General features: G+C 46.5%; 2 protein-coding genes across 2 annotated transcripts; both read left to right on the top strand.

Moving 5' to 3' along the window:
• Positions 1-320: 320 nt before the first annotated feature.
• LOC311232938 (integral membrane protein 2B-like) lies at positions 321-1,061 on the top strand (the record flags this gene model as incomplete). Its single annotated transcript, XM_084319771.1, has 1 exon — positions 321-1,061. The coding sequence occupies one exon, from the start codon at positions 321-323 to the stop codon at positions 1,059-1,061; it is 741 nt and encodes a 246-aa protein (XP_084175897.1).
• Positions 1,062-16,408: 15,347 nt separating this feature from the next.
• LOC311232935 (integral membrane protein 2B-like) lies at positions 16,409-17,149 on the top strand (the record flags this gene model as incomplete). The annotated part of the gene is made up of 1 exon (XM_084319768.1): positions 16,409-17,149. The coding sequence occupies one exon, from the start codon at positions 16,409-16,411 to the stop codon at positions 17,147-17,149; it is 741 nt and encodes a 246-aa protein (XP_084175894.1).
• Between the last annotated feature and the right edge of the window lie 8,694 nt (positions 17,150-25,843).

Here is a 25,843-nt window from a genome sequence, read left to right as displayed (position 1 = left end):
GAAAGGGCATTAGAAATGTTGATTGGATTTAGATAAAATCATTGAACCGTCTTGTCATAATAGAACATTCTAGAACATTTGTGATGTTATAGCCGAACGTTCTAGAACATTGGTGATGTCATCGTATGATGTCATGATCGAACCTGTATCTATAATGTATCTATATGTATCTATAATATATATTCAGCAATTCTCTCTGCCAGGGCATTGTGCATCTTGAAACAGTACTGAACAGTACTGAACAGATAGACTAAACAACATAGACTGAAACCTGCATTTCTCAACCAAGGTGCCTTGCCTACCGATTTGCTGTGGAAAGGATGGTAAAGGTGTCGTTCCATTCTGCCCTGGCGCAGAAAGATGTGAAAAAGGATATCGAGAAGCTCATTCCCGAGGAGGACACCCAAGTGCGTCGTCAGTCCATGGCCTGGTTCTGGTGCTGGAGCATGTGCTGGTGCCTGGGCCTGGCCCTCATTCTGTCTGGGGTGGTGGGCAGAGCCCTGTACAGATACTACACCTTGGAGGAGGGCCAGGTATTTGTGTATGGAGTTAAATACAGCGAAGACGACTTCATGATGCAAGAGGGAGCTGGAACCATGATAAAGGAGAGCATCCGCGTGCTGGAGGAGGAGCAGGTGGAGCTCATCAACGTCCCTGTGCCCGAGTTCTCCGACACCGACCCCGCTGACATCGTCCACGACTTCCGGATGAGGCTGACAGCGTATCTGGATCTGAGTCTGAACAAGTGCTACGTCATCCCCCTGAACACCTCCATTGTCATGCCCCCCAAAGACCTCATGGAGCTGCTGGTCAACATCAAGGCTGGCACCTACCTGCCTCAGTCATACCTGATCCACGAGGAGATGATTGTGACGGAGCGCCTGGAGCACGTGGACCAGCTGGGCTACTTCATCGACAGCCTCTGCCGCGGGAAGGACACCTACAAGCTGCAGCGCAGAGACCGGGTCCTGGGTATGCAGAAGCGCGAGGCCCTGAACTGCCGTAAGATCCGTCACTTTGAGAACAAGTTTGTGGTGGAGACCAGCATCTGTGAGCTTTAGACAAGACGGCACATGGCAGCACTGCATCGTCTCTTCACAAAATGCTCTTAACGCCACTGGTCTCTGCAGTGACATTCTTTTAAATATTATTTTTCTTTTCCCTTGTTTTAAAATCTTCTTGCATAAAAAAATAAATTGGGAGGGGATTCTTTTTTTTCTACTTTGTGTAGCTTTTGTGTGAGAGACTGTTTTAAATGTGAAGCTGTTTGACAAATGTCTATTGTTTTTCTAAAAGTGTAAAGGATAAAGAGTGTATTTTTCCATGATTTTATGTATGGTTGATGTTCTTATTTCCAATGTTCTTAAGATGATGATGATGATGATGATGATGATGATGATGATGATGATGATGATGATGCTGATGATGATGATGATTCAACACAATGGACTGAGATGGAGACAAAACTGATTTCAAAAGTTGGCCTCACTGATTATTTAAAATATTTTGATAATCCTAATAAAAATAATAGTTATATTTCGTATTGCATCGCTCCCGCTCTGAGCCTTACGAGATACTCTATATCGCCTGTGATACCTAATGTATCTCCCACGAACAAAAACACATGCACCCCACCTGTATGGGGCCCCGCCCCTTATGGTGGTACCACCCATATAATCATGACTCTGGTCATGACACACCCTTCCTCTATTTTCGTCCCAGCGTACTGGATGCTATGCACCATGCGAGCTAGCGGAATGAAAAGATTAAGGAAGATTAATAATGTTGAGGGCTTACCGGAGGATTGTGTTTCCCTGGATTCTCCGGAGCTTGTTTCGACGACGCAGACCTATGCTGGTGGTTCCTCGGCTGACGGCGACGGACCGAGGGGCAGCGTACAAGGTTTGGCTATCGGGTCGGCTTGTACAAAGGTGAGGTCTTTGTCAGTAGGAGTCGATGTCGGTGTTGGTCGTGCTGTGGAGTATGTTTCGGCACCAGGGCCGGGGCGGCTTGGCGATCGTTCCACTGTAGTGGGCGATGTCTTGGCGATCCTGGAACATGCTGTTGACGCTAATGCTACTGCTACTGCTAATGCTAATGCTACTGCTGCTTCTTCTGCTAACGCTGATGTTGACGCTGGAATGTCTAATAATCCCCGCCGCGGGATTCCGCTTTTCCCTCCTCTTGCCACCTTCATTGATGAAGGTCAGTCGGTGGTGGGTGTGGGGGGGTTCGCTGAGCTCTATTTACCTTTTTTGCGGGTGAAGGGGCTGATGACGGGGTGCAGCCCGGGGGTACCTTGGCTAAGTAGCCAGGTAGCTTCTTTGTTGTGCCCAGGCGGGGATGAACGACGTTCCGCCCGGCCGTTGCTTGATAGCATGTCGGCTCGGAGGGTGGCAGTATGGACGAATGAGTGGTATACTGCTGCAGGATGGCATTTAGCGGCGGCCAGTGTTGTGGCTCAGCTGGCTACTTTCCTATCCAAGATGGCGTCGGGTTGTAGGTCTTTGAGTCCAACCGACACTATGAACGTGATTCATGTTTGTGGTGTTATAGAGATCTTGACTCAGTCGCAAGCTATAACTGCGGGGAGGATTCGGATGCTATCGACTTTGGTTGTTAGGCATCTTTGGTTGGAGCAGTCTCCTCTTGGGGAAGAGGATAGGTTTTCTCTCCTCACGACTCCTTTTTCCACAGATAGTCTTTTTGGGCGTTCTGTGGAGGCGCAGGCGGTTTTTGATTCGGGTCCTACACCGCCTCACGCTGTGCAGCCAGGGGTGGGAGCACGGTCTCATCAACGACTGTGGCGAGATCCTCGACAGGCGGCCATGTTTCCCCCGCCAGTGGTGCCCTGGTTGGAGAATCGACAGGGTTTCGCAAGGCCGACAGTCTTGGCGGCCGAGGGATCGGCCATTTTTGGTGATTTCGGGGTTGGTAAACCACCCCGTCGTCATTTTGCCGCGAGCAGCCCGCTCCCCGTTCGGTCCTCTCTCTGGTATCCCCAGAAGCGGGGCTTTGAGCGTTCTCCTTTGGCTGCGGGCCGCGAACCTTCTTTGAAGCGTATGCGGCCCCATTCTTCACTTCTCATGGAGACAGGGGCTGACACCCAGTTGATGGCTGAGCCTGGGTCTGTCCGTGAGAATGTTCCGTCGTCGCGTGGTTCCTACACCGCAGGTTGTGGGTGGGTGGAACCTGGTGTTGCAGCTGCCACTGGCTTCAGTGGTCAGCAGGGGGACTCGGTGCCTCTTCTGTTGAATGCTCAGCAGGGGTTACCCCGGCGTCGCCCTCGCCAGGCGGGGTATCGCGCTGTCGCCTCCCACTCCCGTCAAACCGGCAGTGGTCTGCAAAGGAGAGGCTGGCGTGATTTGAGTGGTAGCAATATCACTGCAGGGCTTCGGCGTGTAGGAGCCCATGGGGTCCTCAGGCCTTGCGTGTCTGGCTGCGGAACGGCTCCTCAGCGTGTGCTGGAGGGGTGTTCAGGGGGTGAGTGTGTGTCCACAAGTTTGATGACCGCTCCTCCCGTATCAAACCGGCCCTTTCTGTCGGGGTCCCCCCTTGGGTGCTTTGCACGACGGGGGGGACCGGGCCAATTATCTGCTGTTCCTTGCGGCCCAGCGTCAGTTGACGGCGGGGGCGCTGTGGGATTATATTCACATATGGCGACGGGAATGTCCCTTGAATCGGTGGATGAGGAGAACGTTAGAGGCGGGGCTGGTTTTGCAGTTTGCGCGGCCCCATCCTCCGTTCTCAGGTTTGGTGCCGACCCTATTGTTAGGGTCGGGCGCGGTGACAGCCCTGGCCGACGAGATTCGATCTCTGTTGGCGAAGCAGGCCGTCGTTGTGGTCCCGAGAGAGGACGCAATGTCAGGCGTCTACTCCCGTTATTTTCTGGTGCCCAAGAAAACTGGGGGGGTCAGACCTATACTGAATCTGTCCATGTTCAATCGGTTGATTGTAGTGAGACCATTCAGGATGTTGACCGTCCGACTCCTTCTGCTTGCTGTCAGGAGGGGGGACTGGTTCACCTCCATAGACCTGAAGGATGCGTATTTTCACATACCCATTTTCCCTCCTCACAGGAAGTTCCTACGGTTCCTGTTTCAGGGCGTAGCGTACGAGTACCACAGAATGCCGTTCGGTTATTCTCTGGCTCCCCGCACATTCACCAAGTGCGTGGCGGCTGCTCTGGGGCCTTTACGTCGTCGGGGGATACGAGTTTTGTTCTATCTCGACGACATTCTGCTCCTCAGCCGTTCAGAGGAGGTTGCCAGGTCTCATACTCGACTGGTGGTGGAATTCCTCACCAGCCTGGGTTTTGCTGTGAATTGGAAGAAGAGTACCCCTCTTCCCAGTCAACAGGTGGAGTACTTGGGCTTGACATTGAGGTCGAAGCCCATGCTTGCGACCCTCTCGGAGCAGCGTCGGGGGGATCTCCGTCACGCGCTCGGGGGTTTCCGTCTGGGAGGGACGGTTACGGCGCTGCAGGTGATGCGTCTGCTGGGCCTTATGTCGGCGGCCCACACGGTGGTTCCTCTTGGCCTCCTCTTTATGAGGCGGATACAGAGGTGGTTTCTCTCTTTGAGAATAGATCCGGTGTGGGGCAAAGGGAGACGGTTGACGGTTCCTTTGTCGATATGGGGGGATCTCGCCCACTGGGGGAGGCTGGGTATCCTCTCCGCTGGGGTCCCCATGGGCAGCAGAGGCTCCCACGTCACGGTTTTCACCGACGCCTCTCTCACAGGTTGGGGAGGGGCGTTTCGGACCCACGCAGTGGGGGGCAGCTGGACGGGTCATGCCGACCCAGCTGTCCTGCATATCAATGTGTTGGAGTTGAAGGCGGTCCTCCTGGTCCTCAAACGGCTCGGCCACCTGGTGGTAGGCCAGCATGTTTTGATCAGGACGGACAATGTGACGGCGGCGGCGTATATCAACAGGCAGGGTGGGACTCGTTCCGCCCGCCTGCTCCGGGTGGCGCGCGAACTGTTGCTATGGGCATCCCGCAGGCTGCGCAGTCTGCGGGCGCTCCACGTTCCTGGTACGGAAAATGTGGCGGCGGATATAATGTCTCGGGGCGGTCCTCGTCACGACGAGTGGGAACTCCGCCCCGACATAGTCAGACAGATCTGGGATCGGTTCGGGGAGGCCTCGGTAGATCTGTTTGCGTGCCGACGTTCTCACAAGTGCCCCTTGTGGTTCTCGCTCAGTCGAGCGGATCATCCCCCCTTGGGGGTGGATGCCTTCTCGACCTTTCCGTGGCCGCCCGGTCTTCTGTACGCCTTCCCTCCTGTACAGCTGTTGAGTCAGCTGTTGGAGCGGATACGGAGGGAGCGCAGGACGGTGATCCTGGTCGCGCCGGACCAGGGCACGTCAGTGTAATTCCCGGTCTTAATCCAGCTTCTGGTCGCTCCTCCTTGGGTCATTCCGTGGTCAGCGACGGCCCTCTCGCAGCACAACGGAGTGCTTGTCCAGCCTCCGGTGTTGGGTCAACGCCTGGTGGTGTGGCTGGTGGGAGGGTGAGTCTGGAGAGGATGGATCCCGCAGTGGTTGATACCATCCGGTGTGCGCATGCTCCCTCCACTGTCGCGGTTTACGCGGGCAGGTGGCGTGCGTTCCAAGAATGGTGTAAGGGGGGGGGCTGGGACCCAGTCTCCTGCCCCCTGGATGCTGTTCTGGGTTATCTCCAGTCTCTCCTTGATAGTCTGTCGGCTTCGACAGTGAGGGTATATGCAGCAGCTATATCCTCCTATCATGAGGGATTTGAGGGGGATGTCTTGTTCAGCCACCCTCTTGTGAAGCGTTTCCTGCTTGGCGCTCGACGCGTTAAGCCGGTGCAACGCTCCTTGGCTCCGACTTGGGATCTTCAATTGGTCCTCGGTCGGTTGTCCTTGGCCCCGTTTGAGCCGCTCGAGCAGGCGCCGTTGGGACGGCTGTCTTTCAAGACCGCGTTCCTACTGGCTGTCACTTCCGCTAAACGCGTGGGTGAGCTCTGTGCTCTCTCGGTACGTCCAGAGTGCCTGTCTTTTCGGACCGATTGCGGTGCCACTCTGCGACCTAATCCTGCTTTCGTGCCTAAGAATATCCGGAGTTCCTTCCGCTCCCGGGATATTGTGGTTCAGGCTTTTCGTCCTCCTCCTCACACTAGTGAGTTAGATGCGGGCCTTCACCTGTCATGTCCAGTCCGTGCTTTGGGGTTTTACCTCAGCCGTACTCAGGACTTCAGGGTTACCGACCAGCTTTTTGTCTGTTACGGTGGGGCTCGTGCTGGTAAGGCACTGTCGAAGCAGCGCCTGTCCCATTGGTTGTGCGAGGGTATTGCCCTCTGCTACACGTTGGCTGGGCAGGATCCCCCTGGGGGCGTCAGGGCGCACTCCACTCGTGGGGTGGCTGCCTCTGCCGCTCTCCTGGGTGGGGCCTCGGTGGAGGACATCTGTGCTGCAGCTTCATGGTCCTCACCGGGCCCCTTTGTAAGGTTTTACCTCATGGACATGACCGGGGGTTCTGTCTCCCAGGCGGTTCTGGGGTCTGTGGCCTTTCCTGCTTCCCGTCCTTTGGTCGGGTAGCGGGAGTGTATGGGTATGGGCCGCAGTGTGTTGAGTCACACGTGGTTCCGCCTGTACGGTGTGTTCAAGGGGTTCTGGCTCCCTCTTGTTCGCATTCAGGTGGAGTTGACTGCGCCCCCCCTTCGTTAGGAAGGATGGGGTGACAGGGCTCCCCGCACCCCTTGATGTGGGCTTACGGGTCCTCAGGGGGTACATCTGTCGGGTCTCGCACCCGCTCTTCCCCATTATCTCGTAAGGCTCAGAGCGGGAGCGATGCAATACGAAATATAACGATAGGTTATGTAGATAACCTAGTTATATTAGTATTGGCTAAGCTCCCGCTCTGCGCGCCCTGAGTTCCCTCTTGAGGGATCTTTTCCTGGGACGGGTTTTTGGCGAGGAAGGGTGTGTCATGACCAGAGTCATGATTATATGGGTGGTACCACCATAAGGGGCGGGGCCCCATACAGGTGGGGTGCATGTGTTTTTGTTCGTGGGAGATACATTAGGTATCACAGGCGATATAGAGTATCTCGTAAGGCTCAGAGCGGGAGCTTAGCCAATACTAATATAACTAGGTTATCTACATAACCTATCGTTTTTCAGTACATAAATCGAAAATGTGCAAAAAGAGAAATGTGCAAATGTTATACCATTCAACCTGGTTGTTAGAAGGACCTGGTCCAGGGAGAGGTTTTATGTTTATATTTGTTTTCTGCATTGTCTGCTGTAACTATTAATACACCGAACCAAGAGAAGGAACGTATAATTTAAGAGGGTTGTGTATTCTTAAAACATATAAAAAGGTAAGAACTAATGTGAAAGCTAGGTGTGTTTCAATTTTGGGAGTTAAATTGTGGAATAGTCTTAGTGACGGGTTGAAGTTGTGTACCTCTCTGGGGAGATTTAAAAAGGCCCTGAAGGATAAAATAATTCAGAAGTACAGTTTTGAGTAAAACATCAAACGTTTATTTTCTCTTTTCTTTTTTCTCTTAAAAAAAGAAAAAAAAGTATATCTTGCAGCATATTTTAAAATGTTCTTATATTAAAGTATATTTCGTTTTTAAGAATTGTAAAAGATAGGCAAAAATAAGCATGTGCTTCAGCCTATTCCTTTTTTCGGTCATTGAGTTTGGATTTTGTGTGTGAGCTTACTTTGAATATGTACATTTGTGATTTTTTCTTTTTTTCTTTTCCTTTTGAAAGTCCACACATGTGTGTTTTTGATTTATCTGTAAACAAAAACAGAAAATAAAACTATTCATCATCATTCATTATCATCACACTGCACCTCTTCTTTCTCAACTGAAAACCATCTTAACCCATTTAGACCTAAAATGCCTGCTAAGAATGCATTATATAGCCTGCATATACACACAAATGTGTTTCCCGGTTTCAATGGGTTTTAACAGAAGAGTATTTGTATTTTATTGTGGTGGTGGTCTGGTCGTAGCTTTACAGAGATTATATACAATTGAGTACAATGAACGGTTATCCCCCCCTAGAAATTATACAGTAAAAAAAACTAAGAATCTTCACAGACAACTTTTGTAAAAAAGAGAAGCGACTTAACATAAGCGTTGTCTGTTTTCCTATGAACTCTTTTGGAGGAACTGATATTAACTGATATCAAGGAAACTATAAAATAAGAAAGGGTCATCATGTCACTGTGTAGCGCATGAACGCACATTGGAGCAAAGTGTGGGATCAGCCATCCTCGTTTATGACCGGTCATTTAAACAAGTTATTACCTCAGATGTCAGAATCATCGGCAACTTGTTGTATCGTTAACGTAAGGTTATGTATATAACCAAGTTCTATGAATTATGGTGACACTCAGCATCATTCTGCACACACTTCACTTCGTGCACGAGCACTGAATAAAAATTCCACAATGTACCTTTACATCCCAACATTCGTCTGGCCACACCCCTATCCGCTTACCTTCATAAGCAGGTGTGTGGTCACCTACTCGCCTCCTTTCCAAACTTTCACCACAAGGCGAGATCAAGGGCCGCAGCGGCGTCCTGATGTTGAGCGTCACCATAATTCATAGAACTTGGTTATATACATAACCTTGCGTTCTATTTCATTATGGCTTCCGCTCAGCATCATTCTGCACAAGAGGAGCTGAGCGGGAGCCAAAGCTCGACAAATGTACCCCGCTGAGGCCCCCCACAGTCATCAGACCGGGGAGGACCGAGCCCCCCGACCCTCGATAATGGAGGGATACCCTCCCTAGTGGAGGACAGGAGGGAGACGGATCCAACCGTGCAAAGAGGAACTCAAGCAACTCAACTTACAGGGTGAGCAGACCGTGGCTTGACCCCACGACTACGCACACGCACAACCCGCATGCCACCAAGGAACGAACAGATGGAACAACTCTTGTTACTGCCCACAAAATCACGGGGTCAAGAGCAAACCAACCCCGTGGCAAAGCCGTAGCAGCGGAGCGCGAAGGAAGACCCAGACCCACTGAAGGGACTGGATCCCCTGGAAAAAGGGGGGCCCGGAGAGGTCAATGACGCCAGGCATCAAGACCCCACCAGGCGGTCACTTAGTGACACCGCCCCCCACATCGCCAGCGTATCGGATAGGGCCCCTCCAAGAGCGGGCCCTTTCCCCCCAATAGTACACCGCCTGGCACACTGACCCTGTAACACAGGCAGTCAGCATGGCCGTAAGCACTCAAAAAAGGGGTCAACTGAAAACAGCCCCCCCGGCGGAAGGGGCGTATGCTGGCGTTGTGGAGCACCATGACAAAGCCTCCATAAAAAAAAACCCACCCAGAGGGGTTGAGGCAGAGAAGGCTGACACGATTGGCAGACGTCATGAACGTGCAGGGGCACACTCAACCGGGTAACCCGGGAGTTGACTCTGCTCCAACACACCAGGGAATCAACCACCCTCTTGGTACCACATGCGGTGGTTGTTCCTATAACCCCTCAAGAAAAAACTCCAAAACACACCTGCGGGTATACACTGGCTATACCGCAGTACAAGTGTTTCAGTTTTCAAAAAAGGGTTATTCCAGGCCTACGGGTCGACGAAACATTACTTCGGACCGGGCCCGGTGGCTCGGGAAGCACACAGGGTTACCAGATGAGGTCCAGAAGACCACCCCAACAGCCTAACAAAGGGTCTCCATAACGCCTAACCCTGTGACACCCGGGCGGACAACGGGTTAACTGACCTGGACCAGAGCGACCAGAACCAGTCCCGTGCCCTAACCACGCCCACATGCCCACTCCAGAAGAGGGGGTAGGTATGCGTGTCGATCTAAAACATGAAAAGAGGGCGCCACCCAGACGGTCCCATTTGTACCGCGCTCAGTGGCCCACCCCAAGGGCGTGGCCCACCCCTCTACCTATGTTCTGATCTATTCCGTTAACATCCCCCAGATATGAACGAGAATTCCTCGAGACAACCTAGTAAACTGGCGCTCGGAAGAGACAAAACTCCATCCCAGTTGCCCTATAAAAACGCTGTTTTAATAACGAGTAACCAAGGCGCACTTAGCCCCCTGCGTGATTCTTAACAGAAACACCCTGAGCCAGCACTATGTACGCGTCGAGACCCAAACACATCAATGGATAGTCTAGCAAGACACCAGACATTGTTCCTCCAAGTCGTCTGGGAGAACGACACGGAGCCGTCGTGCTTCATGTTCCTTCCTCTTTTTATTTAAAAAAAAATAAACACAGACTGGCATGAATCCCACGTGACGCAGCTGAGGGTAATTTTTTTTTACATTTTTACATCCCGCCACCCTCGCCACAGGGAGGAGATGGAAAAAACACAGAAAAAACACGGAAATAACACGGAAAAAACACAGAACAGAGAGGGCCTCTTTAAGAGCCCCGGTACCAGACTTACATATGTGCTTCTGTGGACCAAACCTAACCCAGTTGTAGATCACAACGACACACACAACCCTTCATCACAACAAAAAATGGCAAAAGTACACTCTTACTATAGAGGAACGCCGTTTTTCATAACGAGAGAAGACAGAAGTCCTCGATTATGTATTGGCCACAGGCCTTGCTAAGCACACATCCACTAAATTCCATGGCCGAAAGGAACAGGAAGAAGAAAATTCTTATTGTACCTGCCCCTACACACATACAGTAAGTACACTGATAGTTCATAGTGCAATGTTTACCAAACCAAACAAAATGTATACTTATTTTGCAGAAATGGAAACATCAACACAATTAAATTAACATAAATAAATACATTTTGTGTATCTATCAGTTAAATTGCATATGTACTGAGGTTCATTCATTTATACACACACATGTATCTCAGTGGCGGCTGCTGACAAAATGTTTTGGTGAAGCACAAATTATTATATTACATTATATGTTAAATTATATTTTTAAAACATCCCCCAATGTGTGTGTCAGTGGTGGCTGTGAGTAAAAAATATTGGGGAGGACGGGAGATACAAAAAATGTAATAAAGAAGTACAGACACACAGTGTGGTTATGAAGACAGCAGACAGACACTACAGTTAAAGACAACAGGCACTAGTAATAAATACCTTGGAGTAACTCTTGACACACAGGCCTCACTTACAAACATCACATCAATAGCTTAGTCAAGAAGGCAAATCAAAAACGATTTGTTTACAGCCAGATCAGACCATTTCTCACCCTCACTGTTTCAAACACATATATACATGCAATTTTTCTTTCACCAATATCTTACTGTCTCCCAATCTGGTCCCTCACAACAAAGGAAATTATAGGAAATTATATGGGTAGGCGGGGTGGGTGAAACTGTACAACTGTACAAGCAAAACTGTACATTGGAATATCGACGAAACCATACTTGGTAGAAGAGGGTCTTGTGTATTCTTGGGTTAAGTGATTTACTGTACATTGGAGAGGGTTGGGTTAGGACATTCACATGCACATCACTCAGCACTATAGGAAATGAATGACACACACACACACACAAGGACGGGATGGGTTAGGCGCAGAGACTCAATCGCATCGGCGACTGAGAAAAAGACAATACAAGATATAAGATACAAGAGTTTTATTTGTCACGGCATACAGGCATACAATTTGCATACAGGCCAAACAGGTCCACTGACGATGCGGTATCCCAAGTACTGCACAGCACCCTCTCTCACCTTGACCGCCAGAAGGGGGGCTATGTGAGACTGTTGTTCATTGACTACAGCTCAGCGTTCAACACCATAGTCCCCACCAGACTGGTGGACAAGCTGATCGAGCTGGGTCTGAGCTCCGCTCTGAGAGCCTGGATACTGGACTTTCTGAGCGAAAGGCCCCAGGCGGTCAGGGTGGGGGGTCAGACCTCCAACACCATCACCCTGAGCATCGGGTCAGCCCAGGGCTGTGTTCTGAGCCCCCTGCTGTACTCACTATACACACACGACTGTGTGGCCAAGTTCAGCTCTAACTCCATAGTGAAGTTTGCGGACGACACAATGGTGGTGGGGCTGATCTCGGACAACGACGAGAAGGCCTACCGGGAGGAGGTTGAGGTACTGGAACGCTGGTGCCAGGACAACAGCCTGCTCCTGAACATTGGTAAAAACAAGGAGCTGATCGTGGATTATAGGAGAGGACAGCAGGAGACACACACACCACTGAGGATAAACGGGGCTACCGTGGACAGGGTGAGCAGCTTCAAGTACCTGGGGGTCCACATCTCAAAGGACCTGACATGGACAACACACATAGACTCAGTCGTAAAAAAGGCGAAGCAGCGCCTCTACCATCTGAGACAGTTAAGGAAGTTCAGAGTATCTGGGAAGATACTCCAGTCCTTCTACTCCGGAGCTGTAGAGAGCATCTTGACTGGAAACATCACTGCCTGGTATGGAAACAGCACGGCACAGGACAAGAAGGCCCTACAGAGAGTGGTGCGCTCAGCCGAGCATACCACGGGTATTGCACTACCACCCCTGCAGGTTCTATACAACAAGAGGTGCAAATCCAGAGCCTGCAGAATAATGAAAGACCCACACCACCCCAACATCAGCCTGTTCATGCTGCTGAGGTCAGGCAGACGCCTGCGAACCCCAGCTACTAGGACAGAGAGACTTCGGCTCAGCTTCTTCCCCCAGGCCATCAGAGCCTTGAACACTGAACTCTCCACACACAAGCACACATGAGCACACACACACGACACACACACTGTACACGCTCACACACTAGCAGCCACTTTAACATGAGCAAGCACACACTCATGCTGCACACGCCCACACTTATGGCCACTAAGGAAAGGTCACTTTAAAAATAGTATAGTAACAGTAACAGTGTATTGCCCTACCAAAGGACCTAGCATGTCCTCCATGCTCTGTAAATAACTTATGTACAAATACCGATATGCCCTACTATGTTACTTGTTTATTGCACAATGTTGTTTTATTGGATTCTATTATATGTTGTTACTACTGTATTGCACATCGTTGCGGGCAAGACCACCCGCATTTCATTGTATACTTGTATGCCGTGACAAATAAAACTCTTGACTTGACTTGACTATACAAGTATACAATGAAATGCAGGGGGTCTTGCCTGCAACGATGTGCATAATTACAATAGTAATATATAATAAGAATCCAATAGAACGACATTGTGCAATAACAAGTAACAAAGTAGGGCATATCGGTATCTGTACATGAGTTATTTACAGAGCATGGTAGGACATGCTAGGTCCTGTGGTAGTGCAATACACTGTTAGCTACGGATGAGGCACTGGGTCTTTATGTACACTGCTATACAATGCTATATTTTACAATCTCAAGCTATACTATACTATTCTTAAAGTGACCTTTCCTTCTGTAAAGTGACCATAAGTGTGAGCGTGTGCATCACTAAGGTCTGTCTTCTCCAAGAAGCTGCATGAGGCGGTGGTAAAGACCGTCCTCCTACGGTGTGCCATTGGCGTATTTAGACCACTATCACTAGGGCACGTGCCCTACTGATGATCATCTGTGCCCCAGTGATAATTTTTTTTTTTTTTTTTTTTTAACAAATGTTTTTTATTTTCCCTTTTTTAACATGATCAAATGATCATTTAACATGATCAAATAATTATTATAATATTTTTTACTTCGCTTTGAAATATTATAGTGAAATATTTTGCACTGCATTTATCTTGTTGAAATCCTCCAACAGGCTCTTTTTTGTAAGTTGACTGGTTTGCACACCAATAATACAGTGCAATAATAGAATAGTAGAATAGATAGTAAAATTATGCAATAGAATGGCCAGAGTAAAATAGTGCTACAGTACAATCAACAGCGGGGTGTATTAGAAGGCTATGGTGAAGAGGTACGTTTTTAGCTTATTTCTGAAAATATTAAGAGATCTAGCTTCCCTAATGTCCATAGGTAGTGTGTTCCATAACTTTGGTGCATAGTTAGCAAAGGCTGCATCCCTGATTTTCTTTAGACTTTGGCTTGGAACCTTCAATAGACCAGTAGTAGATGATCACAATGTTTATACGAGGTGGAGGACCTTGAAATCAATTCTAAATGTTACCAGAAGCCAGTGTAGGTTACTTACTTGTAACTTCGGGTTTGATCCAAGGAGTAAGTTGCCCCATATTGCTCTGTAACATTTCTCTTTTTGTTATAGGACCGACTAGTAGGATTTCAGTTTTGCCCTCATTTAATTTTAGGAAGTTGTTCATCATCCATTTGTTTATTGCTAAGAGACAGGCGGAAATGGAGTTTATAGCTGTGTGATCATTTGGTTCAGCGGAGATGTACAATTGTGTGTCATCTGCGTAACTATGGAAACATACATTGTGCTTTTGTAACCCAGGGTTCAGATTCATAACTAGCATAGGAACATAAATAGTTCCTGTTTATCTGTGAGCTACCACTTCCTGTTTTACCATGAGGTCCCACTTCCTGTATATAGAACGTAAAACAGTCTAGAACCAGCGTATGATGTCATGATAGAAGGTTCTGGAACTTTTGTGATGTCATCCTATGATGTCATATAGAACGTTCCGGAACATCTTGGTTTCCTATAAAAACAGCTAGCTAGTAGAGTAGAAGTAAGTAGGGAAGTGAGGTACAGCAAGGCAGAAGTTAAGAGTGTAGTTAAGTATGAAATGAAAAAGAAGTGGCAGGAGGAGTGGGATAGAGGAAGTAAAGGTAGGCAGTTTTATAATATCCAGAGGGCAGTAGGGAAGATGAGAAGTGGGGGTAGGAGTACAAGGGAAGAAGTGATTGTATCAAGAATGAGATTAGGGCACACAGGGCTAAATAGTACACTTAGGTTAATGGGCAAGCATGAGACGGGTAGGTGTGAGTATTGCGGTAGGCAGGAAACAGTGGAGCATGTGTTAGTGGAGTGTAGTAAGTATAGGGAAGAGAGACAGATCCTAAAAGAAAGGTTAGAGAGAGACCACATCAAGCTGGAGGTAAGAGAAGTGTTGCGACTGAGTTCAGGGAATGTGGGGTATAGGGCAATTTTTAATTTTCTAAATAGTACAGGTTTGAGTGGTAGGATATAGAGTAGTGTAGAATAGGGATTGGCATGTGCATAATCCATCTAGCTCTAAAATCAATTTCAGTAGGTGGCGGTAATGCACCAACACGTTAGTGCCAACCGCCAATAAACATTAGAAGAAGAAGAAGAAGAAGCAGCCAGTCCTCTTTCCGCCTCGACCTCCGAACCAGCAACATCGCCCAGACGGACCGGACTAACCAACCGACTAAAGCCGCAAGTCTCAACCAGCATATGTATGTATTATTACTGTTTATCTAGCGCGCTTTTAATTAAAACACCGGTTATTGTTATACCTCTGCCTCTGGTCTACTATTCTTTTAATTGTGCATATTACTCGTCGCATTCGAACCTAGAACTGTGCCCGTGGCAAACAGCTGTTACTGTTATTAACACAAGTGCTACACTTTCTAATGATGTCTCCTCAATGTTCAATGTTCAATGCAATGTTCAATGCAAGTAAAGCACTTTAAACTTTAAGTATGACTAAATGCTTTCTTGACTATATATATAGTAACTGTTCCAAAATGCATAGATTTCTATGTATTTTAGGGGTTTGGGTGGCTAGCTCTTTTTAATATAAATGTCAGATTGTTTTATTTATTTCATAGATTTCTATGCATTTCAGGAGTTTGGGGGGCTGGCTCCCCAAAATAATTAAATAACATAACCCTAACCTAACCCTAAAACCGAAATAAAGTTAAAAAAAAATAGTTACAAAATCCACCCATTTTCGCCCACAAACCGGCCAAAACCGGCCAAATTTTTTTGGTGCCCTTCTGTGCCCTACTGAAGTGCTGGGTCTAGATACGCCCCTGCGGTGTGCCATGTACTAGTGACCTCTGGCACCAGGTATTGGTTATCCAGCAGCAGAGACACTTATCAGTTAAAATAGTGTTTGGTTTTAGCTCCTTGTTTTTTAGTTGTTAGTAATTGTCTCTAGATTATAAGTACAATTAGGGGCCGAGTAAGAGGAGCCAAAGCTATATATTTAGGTTATGGTATTATATGAATGTTTATATGTTTATTTTTATATCCTTACATTGAAAGGGCATTAGAAATGTTGATTGGATTTAGATAAAGTCATTGAACCGTCTTGTCATAATAGAACATTCTAGAACATTTGTGATGTCATAGCCGGACGTTCTAGAACATTGGTGATGTCATCGTATGATGTCATGATCGAACCTGTATCTATAATGTATCTATATGTATCTATAATATATATTCAGCAATTCTCTCTGCCAGGGCATTGTGCATCTTGAAACAGTACTGAACAGTACTGAACAGATAGACTAAACAACATAGACTGAAACCTGCATTTCTCAACCAAGGTGCCTTGCCTACCGATTTGCTGTGGAAAGGATGGTAAAGGTGTCGTTCCATTCTGCCCTGGCGCAGAAAGATGTGAAAAAGGATATCGAGAAGCTCATTCCCGAGGAGGACACCCAAGTTCGTCGTCAGTCCATGGCCTGCTGCTGGTGCTGGAGCATGTGCTGGTGCCTGGGCCTGGCCCTCATTCTGTCTGGGGTGGTGGGCAGAGCCCTGTACAGATACTACATCTTGGAGGAGGGCCAGGTATTTGTGTATGGAGTTAAATACAGCGAAGACGACTTCATGATGCAAGAGGGAGCTGGAACCATGATAAAGGAGAGCATCCGCGTGCTGGAGGAGGAGCAGGTGGAGCTCATCAACGTCCCTGTGCCCGAGTTCTCCGACACCGACCCCGCTGACATCGTCCACGACTTCCGGATGAGGCTGACAGCGTATCTGGATCTGAGTCTGAACAAGTGCTACGTCATCCCCCTGAACACCTCCATTGTCATGCCCCCCAAAGACCTCATGGAGCTGCTGGTCAACATCAAGGCTGGCACCTACCTGCCTCAGTCATACCTGATCCACGAGGAGATGGTTGTGACGGAGCGCCTGGAGCACGTGGACCAGCTGGGCTACTTCATCGACAGCCTCTGCCGCGGGAAGGACACCTACAAGCTGCAGCGCAGAGACCGGGTCCTGGGTATGCAGAAGCGCGAGGCCCTGAACTGCCGTAAGATCCGTCACTTTGAGAACAAGTTTGTGGTGGAGACCAGCATCTGTGAGCTTTAGACAAGACGGCACATGGCAGCACTGCATCGTCTCTTCACAAAATGCTCTTAACGCCACTGGTCTCTGCAGTGACATTCTTTTAAATATTATTTTTCTTTTCCCTTGTTTTAAAATCTTCTTGCATAAAAAAAGAAATTGGGAGGGGATTCTTTTTTTTCTACTTTGTGTAGCTTTTGTGTGAGAGACTGTTTTAAATGTGAAGCTGTTTGACAAATGTCTATTGTTTTTCTAAAAGTGTAAAGGATAAAGAGTGTATTTTTCCATGATTTTATGTATGGTTGATGTTCTTATTTCCAATGTTCTTAAGATGATGATGATGATGATGATGATGATGATGATGATGATGATGATGATGATGATGATGATGATGATGATGATGATGATGATTCAACACAATGGACTGAGATGGAGACAAAACTGATTTCAAAAGTTGGCCTCACTGATTATTTAAAATATTTTGATAATCCTAATAAAAATAATAGTTTTTCAGTACATAAATCGAAAATGTGCAAAAAGAGAAATGTGCAAATGTTATACCATTCAACCTGGTTGTTAGAAGGACCTGGTCCAGGGAGAGGTTTTATGTTTATATTTGTTTTCTGCATTGTCTGCTGTAACTATTAATACACCGAACCAAGAGAAGGAACGTATAATTTAAGAGGGTTGTGTATTCTTAAAACATATAAAAAGGTAAGAACTAATGTGAAAGCTAGGTGTGTTTCAATTTTGGGAGTTAAATTGTGGAATAGTCTTAGTGACGGGTTGAAGTTGTGTACCTCTCTGGGGAGATTTAAAAAGGCCCTGAAGGATAAAATAATTCAGAAGTACAGTTTTGAGTAAAACATCAAACGTTTATTTTCTCTTTTCTTTTTTCTCTTAAAAAAAGAAAAAAAAGTATATCTTGCAGCATATTTTATAATGTTCTTATATTAAAGTATATTTCGTTTTTAAGAATTGTAAAAGATAGGCAAAAATAAGCATGTGCTTCAGCCTATTCCTTTTTTCGGTCATTGAGTTTGGATTTTGTGTGTGAGCTTACTTTGAATATGTACATTTGTGATTTTTTCTTTTTTTCTTTTCCTTTTGAAAGTCCACACATGTGTGTTTTTGATTTATCTGTAAACAAAAACAGAAAATAAAACTATTCATCATCATTCATTATCATCACACTGCACCTCTTCTTTCTCAACTGAAAACCATCTTAACCCATTTAGACCTAAAATGCCTGCTAAGAATGCATTATATAGCCTGCATATACACACAAATGTGTTTCCCGGTTTCAATGGGTTTTAACAGAAGAGTATTTGTATTTTATTGTGGTGGTGGTCTGGTCGTAGCTTTACAGAGATTATATACAATTGAGTACAATGAACGGTTATCCCCCCCTAGAAATTATACAGTAAAAAAAACTAAGAATCTTCACATACAACTTTTGTAAAAAAGAGAAGCGACTTAACATAAGCGTTGTCTGTTTTCCTATGAACTCTTTTGGAGGAACTGATATTAACTGATATCAAGGAAACTATAAAATAAGAAAGGGTCATCATGTCACTGTGTAGCGCATGAACGCACATTGGAGCAAAGTGTGGGATCAGCCATCTCCTCGTTTATGACCGGTCATTTAAACAAGTTATTACCTCAGATGTCAGAATCATCGGCAACTTGTTGTATCGTTAACGTAAGGTTATGTATATAACCAAGTTCTATGAATTATGGTGACACTCAGCATCATTCTGCACACACTTCACTTCGTGCACGAGCACTGAATAAAAATTCCACAATGTACCTTTACATCCCAACATTCGTCTGGCCACACCCCTATCCGCTTACCTTCATAAGCAGGTGTGTGGTCACCTACTCGCCTCCTTTCCAAACTTTCACCACAAGGCGAGATCAAGGGCCGCAGCGGCGTCCTGATGTTGAGCGTCACCATAATTCATAGAACTTGGTTATATACATAACCTTGCGTTCTATTTCATTATGGCTTCCGCTCAGCATCATTCTGCACAAGAGGAGCTGAGCGGGAGCCAAAGCTCGACAAATGTACCCCGCTGAGGCCCCCCACAATCATCAGACCGGGGAGGACCGAGCCCCCCGACCCTCCCTAATGGAGGGATACCCTCCCTAGTGGAGGACAGGAGGGAGACGGATCCAACCGTGCAAAGAGGAACTCAAGCAACTCAACTTACAGGGTGAGCAGACCGTGGCTTGACCCCACGACTACGCACACGCACAACCCGCATGCCACCAAGGAACGAACAGATGGAACAACTCTTGTTACTGCCCACAAAATCACGGGGTCAAGAGCAAACCAACCCCGTGGCAAAGCCGTAGCAGCGGAGCGCGAAGGAAGACCCAGACCCACTGAAGGGACTGGATCCCCTGGAAAAAGGGGGGCCCGGAGAGGTCAATGACGCCAGGCATCAAGACCCCACCAGGCGGTCACTTAGTGACACCGCCCCCCACATCGCCAGCGTATCGGATAGGGCCCCTCCAAGAGCGGGCCCTTTCCCCCCAATAGTACACCGCCTGGCACACTGACCCTGTAACACAGGCAGTCAGCATGGCCGTAAGCACTCAAAAAAGGGGTCAACTGAAAACAGCCCCCCCGGCGGAAGGGGCGTATGCTGGCGTTGTGGAGCACCATGACAAAGCCTCCATAAAAAAAAACCCACCCAGAGGGGTTGAGGCAGAGAAGGCTGACACGATTGGCAGACGTCATGAACGTGCAGGGGCACACTCAACCGGGTAACCCGGGAGTTGACTCTGCTCCAACACACCAGGGAATCAACCACCCTCTTGGTACCACATGCGGTGGTTGTTCCTATAACCCCTCAAGAAAAAACTCCAAAACACACCTGCGGGTATACACTGGCTATACCGCAGTACAAGTGTTTCAGTTTTCAAAAAAGGGTTATTCCAGGCCTACGGGTCGACGAAACATTACTTCGGACCGGGCCCGGTGGCTCGGGAAGCACACAGGGTTACCAGATGAGGTCCAGAAGACCACCCCAACAGCCTAACAAAGGGTCTCCATAACGCCTAACCCTGTGACACCCGGGCGGACAACGGGTTAACTGACCTGGACCAGAGCGACCAGAACCAGTCCCGTGCCCTAACCACGCCCACATGCCCACTCCAGAAGAGGGGGTAGGTATGCGTGTCGATCTAAAACATGAAAAGAGGGCGCCACCCAGACGGTCCCATTTGTACCGCGCTCAGTGGCCCACCCCAAGGGCGTGGCCCACCCCTCTACCTATGTTCTGATCTATTCCGTTAACATCCCCCAGATATGAACGAGAATTCCTCGAGACAACCTAGTAAACTGGCGCTCGGAAGAGACAAAACTCCATCCCAGTTGCCCTATAAAAACGCTGTTTTAATAACGAGTAACCAAGGCGCACTTAGCCCCCTGCGTGATTCTTAACAGAAATTCTACCATCGTATGGACTGAATGACAAAAAAATTAAATAATAAAAATAATAATAACAATAAAATTTAAATAAATGTATATTTATTTTTTTTTATTTTTTTTTCATAAATGGATTGAGGAGCCTCACATTGACAGGCAAAGAGCCGCATGCGGCTCGCGAGCCACCGGTTGGCCACCCCTGATCTAGGGCTTTGATGGGAGGAGGACACTTTGATATGCAACTCGTTTCCATGGAGAGATATATCTCCACGTAACATACTGTAATTCAATGGATTCTTCCACCTTATTCTCCATATTTCTCTATCAGCATACATACAGTATGGCCAACAAATACTATATGAATGCTATCCAAACAGTAATAGCCTCCTGCTACTATATGCCGCCCAAGTCATTCCTACAGTACCATCAGACAAAGGCCACCCGCCAAAAAGGTTAGGCGCTCGTGCTTAATTAATTGGAGTTATAAACACTGTAATTGGCTGGACGTCACTCCTGCGTGAGGCTAGCGAACCCAAACGGTGTTCCCAGTGCCAGTGGTGACAATGAGATCCCCATTACATCACTATTACTCAGTGTACATCACTCTGTTACTGCTGATAATGATCATTAGACGACTGGGATTGTGCTGGACAACTGGCTTTATATTAGGGGAGCTCTGCTTCTTTTTTCCTAATCTCTCGCTCTCTCTCTCTCTCAGTGTGGCTGGCAGTTTAATTTAGTGGCACATGCCAGCACAGACCGTTCCAGTGGCAGGCGCTCAAGTGAGGTAAGAAAAGGGCACCCTAACCCAAACCATTATCAAATACCTAATTGATAACTGAATGGAACTGGACTTGAAGACGTCTTTATTTGTAGCACACTTTGCTACATTGTCATGCAGCGAACACATACATGCAAGATGGGCGACACATAGGTACACACACATGCATTTCTTTTTTTGGGCCGCAGATGGAATTTTTTCTCTGCACTACACTACACTCTCTGCACTACACTACCCATTCCGTTGTCCTTCCCCCCAAGGGCAGACATTTCATTCATTCATTTTTATTTATTCATACATGGGTTTGTTATAGTCCAACAGTTCATATAGTTCACTTAACCTCTTCCACCCAAAATTGTCATAAATCAAGCTCGCCAGACTGTCTGACATAATTATCGTTTTCTTCCCAAATGTATTCAAGAATAAACATCACAACCATGTCACAACAGCAGTTCTAATGTATATTTGCATCAATACGTTGAATTACCGGCCATCTGTGAATGTAGTAATTTTGAGTCATTTTGAGAAGAGGACCTCCAGAGCTTTCAATGAGCGTTGGAATTTTTCAAAACTACACTTCCCAAAGGCTTCTAGTTTTCTGCAAGCAAATTACTTCCTGATTATTATTTTTAATTGTTCTTATTACTTATTATTCTTATTTATTTTTCTTATTAATTATTACTGGATTATATACCACAAAACTGAACGTTATTGGCATATGGAGCATAGTTAGTTTGTCTCCCCTATTTTGAGCATTTAACAGCCATCCGATTTGAAATCAGTTTCAAAATGGCGGAGCTCTTGCAAGAATAAAAAACCTACTGTACACACAGTATATTTCATTGTCTATTCTTCATGCACGCCTGGTGATACTAAATCCAAATTGAACTCTGCCATTTGAAAGAGAAGATTTGGCCCAATCCATGAATGTGCGAATTGGCTATAATAAAGTAATTTATAGGCCTGCTATTCTATATTCTATAATAATATTTCAAATTGCATTGGTCTGGATGGGAGAATTCACTACTGTATCTACAAAACCTTCTGTTTAATCATCTTCCATTTATTCATTTCCTTAGATTTTCTGTACATGTGATCTCAAGAAGGTACTGAATGAGCTCAGTTTTTCATGTCTGGTAATTTTTAGCATGGTGTTATTCACTGTCAAAGATGCAAAGAAAAATCATAATTCATATTCTCCTTTGTTTCATCACAATTTAAGCAAGCCTAGTAATAGACACAATATGTCTGACACTGGGAATACATTCACTGAGGTCCATAGATGTCCCTAGATACCAAGAACATGCAAATGGACCTTGTAGAAGTGGAGCAATATTCCATTTACCTAGGTATGTATTTTAGGCGGATTTTCAGAAAATAGGGTTCCGGGCTTAAGAGGTTAATATGATCCACTAAATTCCATGGCCGAAAGGAACAGGAAGAAGAAAATTCTTATTGTACCTGCCCCTACACACATACAGTAAGTACACTGATAGTTCATAGTGCAATGTTTACCAAACCAAACAAAATGTATACTTATTTTGCAGAAATGGAAACATCAACACAATTAAATTAACATAAATAAATACATTTTGTGTATCTATCAGTTAAATTGCATATGTACTGAGGTTCATTCATTTATACACACACATGTATCTCAGTGGCGGCTGCTGACAACATTTTTTGGTGAAGCACAAATTATTATATTACATTATATGTTAAATTATATTTTTAAAACATCCCCCAATGTGTGTGTCAGTGGTGGCTGTGAGTAAAAAATATTGGGGAGGACGGGAGATACAAAAAATGTAATAAAGAAGTACAGACACACAGTGTGGTTATGAAGACAGCAGACAGACACTACAGTTAAAGACAACAGGCACTAGTAATAAATACCTTGGAGTAACTCTTGACACACAGGCCTCACTTACAAACATCACATCAATAGCTTAGTCAAGAAGGCAAATCAAAAACTATTTGTTTACAGCCAGATCAGACCATTTCTCACCCTCACTGTTTCAAACACATATATACATGCAATTTTTCTTTCACCAATATCTTACTGTCTCCCAATCTGGTCCCTCACAACAAAGGAAATTATAGGAAATTATATGGGTAGGCGGGGTGGGTGAAACTGTACAACTGTACAAGCAAAACTGTACATTGGAATATCGACGAAACCATACTTGGTAGAAGAGGGTCTTGTGTATTCTTGGGTTAAGTGATTTACTGTACATTGGAGAGGGTTGGGTTAGGACATTCACATGCACATCACTCAGCACTATAGGAAATTAATGACACACACACACACACAAGGACGGGATGGGTTAGGCGCAGAGACTCAATCGCATCGGCGACTGAGAAAAAGACAATACAAGATATAAGATACAAGAGTTTTATTTGTCACGGCATACAGGCATACAATTTGCATACAGGCCAAACAGGTCCACTGACGATGCGGTATCCCAAGTACTGCACAGCACCCTCTCTCACCTTGACCGCCAGAAGGGGGGCTATGTGAGACTGTTGTTCATTGACTACAGCTCAGCGTTCAACACCATAGTCCCCACCAGACTGGTGGACAAGCTGATCGAGCTGGGTCTGAGCTCCGCTCTGAGAGCCTGGATACTGGACTTTCTGAGCGAAAGGCCCCAGGCGGTCAGGGTGGGGGGTCAGACCTCCAACACCATCACCCTGAGCATCGGGTCCCCCCAGGGCTGTGTTCTGAGCCCCCTGCTGTACTCACTATACACACACGACTGTGTGGCCAAGTTCAGCTCTAACTCCATAGTGAAGTTTGCGGACGACACAATGGTGGTGGGGCTGATCTCGGACAACGACGAGAAGGCCTACCGGGAGGAGGTTGAGGTACTGGAACGCTGGTGCCAGGACAACAGCCTGCTCCTGAACATTGGTAAAAACAAGGAGCTGATCGTGGATTATAGGAGAGGACAGCAGGAGACACACACACCACTGAGGATAAACGGGGCTACCGTGGACAGGGTGAGCAGCTTCAAGTACCTGGGGGTCCACATCTCAAAGGACCTGACATGGACAACACACATAGACTCAGTCGTAAAAAAGGCGAAGCAGCGCCTCTACCATCTGAGACAGTTAAGGAAGTTCAGAGTATCTGGGAAGATACTCCAGTCCTTCTACTCCGGAGCTGTAGAGAGCATCTTGACTGGAAACATCACTGCCTGGTATGGAAACAGCACGGCACAGGACAAGAAGGCCCTACAGAGAGTGGTGCGCTCAGCCGAGCATACCACGGGTATTGCACTACCACCCCTGCAGGTTCTATACAACAAGAGGTGCAAATCCAGAGCCTGCAGAATAATGAAAGACCCACACCACCCCAACATCAGCCTGTTCATGCTGCTGAGGTCAGGCAGACGCCTGCGAACCCCAGCTACTAGGACAGAGAGACTTCGGCTCAGCTTCTTCCCCCAGGCCATCAGAGCCTTGAACACTGAACTCTCCACACACAAGCACACATGAGCACACACACACGACACACACACTGTACACGCTCACACACTAGCAGCCACTTTAACATGAGCAAGCACACACTCATGCTGCACACGCCCACACTTATGGCCACTAAGGAAAGGTCACTTTAAAAATAGTATAGTAACAGTAACAGTGTATTGCCCTACCAAAGGACCTAGCATGTCCTCCATGCTCTGTAAATAACTTATGTACAAATACCGATATGCCCTACTATGTTACTTGTTTATTGCACAATGTTGTTTTATTGGATTCTATTATATGTTGTTACTACTGTATTGCACATCGTTGCGGGCAAGACCACCCGCATTTCATTGTATACTTGTATGCCGTGACAAATAAAACTCTTGACTTGACTTGACTATACAAGTATACAATGAAATGCAGGGGGTCTTGCCTGCAACGATGTGCATAATTACAATAGTAATATATAATAAGAATCCAATAGAACGACATTGTGCAATAACAAGTAACAAAGTAGGGCATATCGGTATCTGTACATGAGTTATTTACAGAGCATGGTAGGACATGCTAGGTCCTGTGGTAGTGCAATACACTGTTAGCTACGGATGAGGCACTGGGTCTTTATGTACACTGCTATACAATGCTATATTTTACAATCTCAAGCTATACTATACTATTCTTAAAGTGACCTTTCCTTCTGTAAAGTGACCATAAGTGTGAGCGTGTGCATCACTAAGGTCTGTCTTCTCCAAGAAGCTGCATGAGGCGGTGGTAAAGACCGTCCTCCTACGGTGTGCCATGTACTAGTGACCTCTGGCACCAGGTATTGGTTATCCAGCAGCAGAGACACTTATCAGTTAAAATAGTGTTTGGTTTTAGCTCCTTGTTTTTTAGTTGTTAGTAATTGTCTCTAGATTATAAGTACAATTAGGGGCCGAGTAAGAGGAGCCAAAGCTATATATTTAGGTTATGGTATTATATGAATGTTTATATGTTTATTTTTATATCCTTACATTGAAAGGGCATT

The sequence above is a fragment of the Notolepis coatsorum genome (genome assembly GCF_963971535.1).
Source record: "Notolepis coatsorum genome assembly, chromosome: 8".
Classification (NCBI taxonomy): Eukaryota; Metazoa; Chordata; class Actinopteri; order Aulopiformes; family Paralepididae; genus Notolepis; species Notolepis coatsorum.
This window is presented reverse-complemented; position numbering and strand designations above follow the sequence as displayed.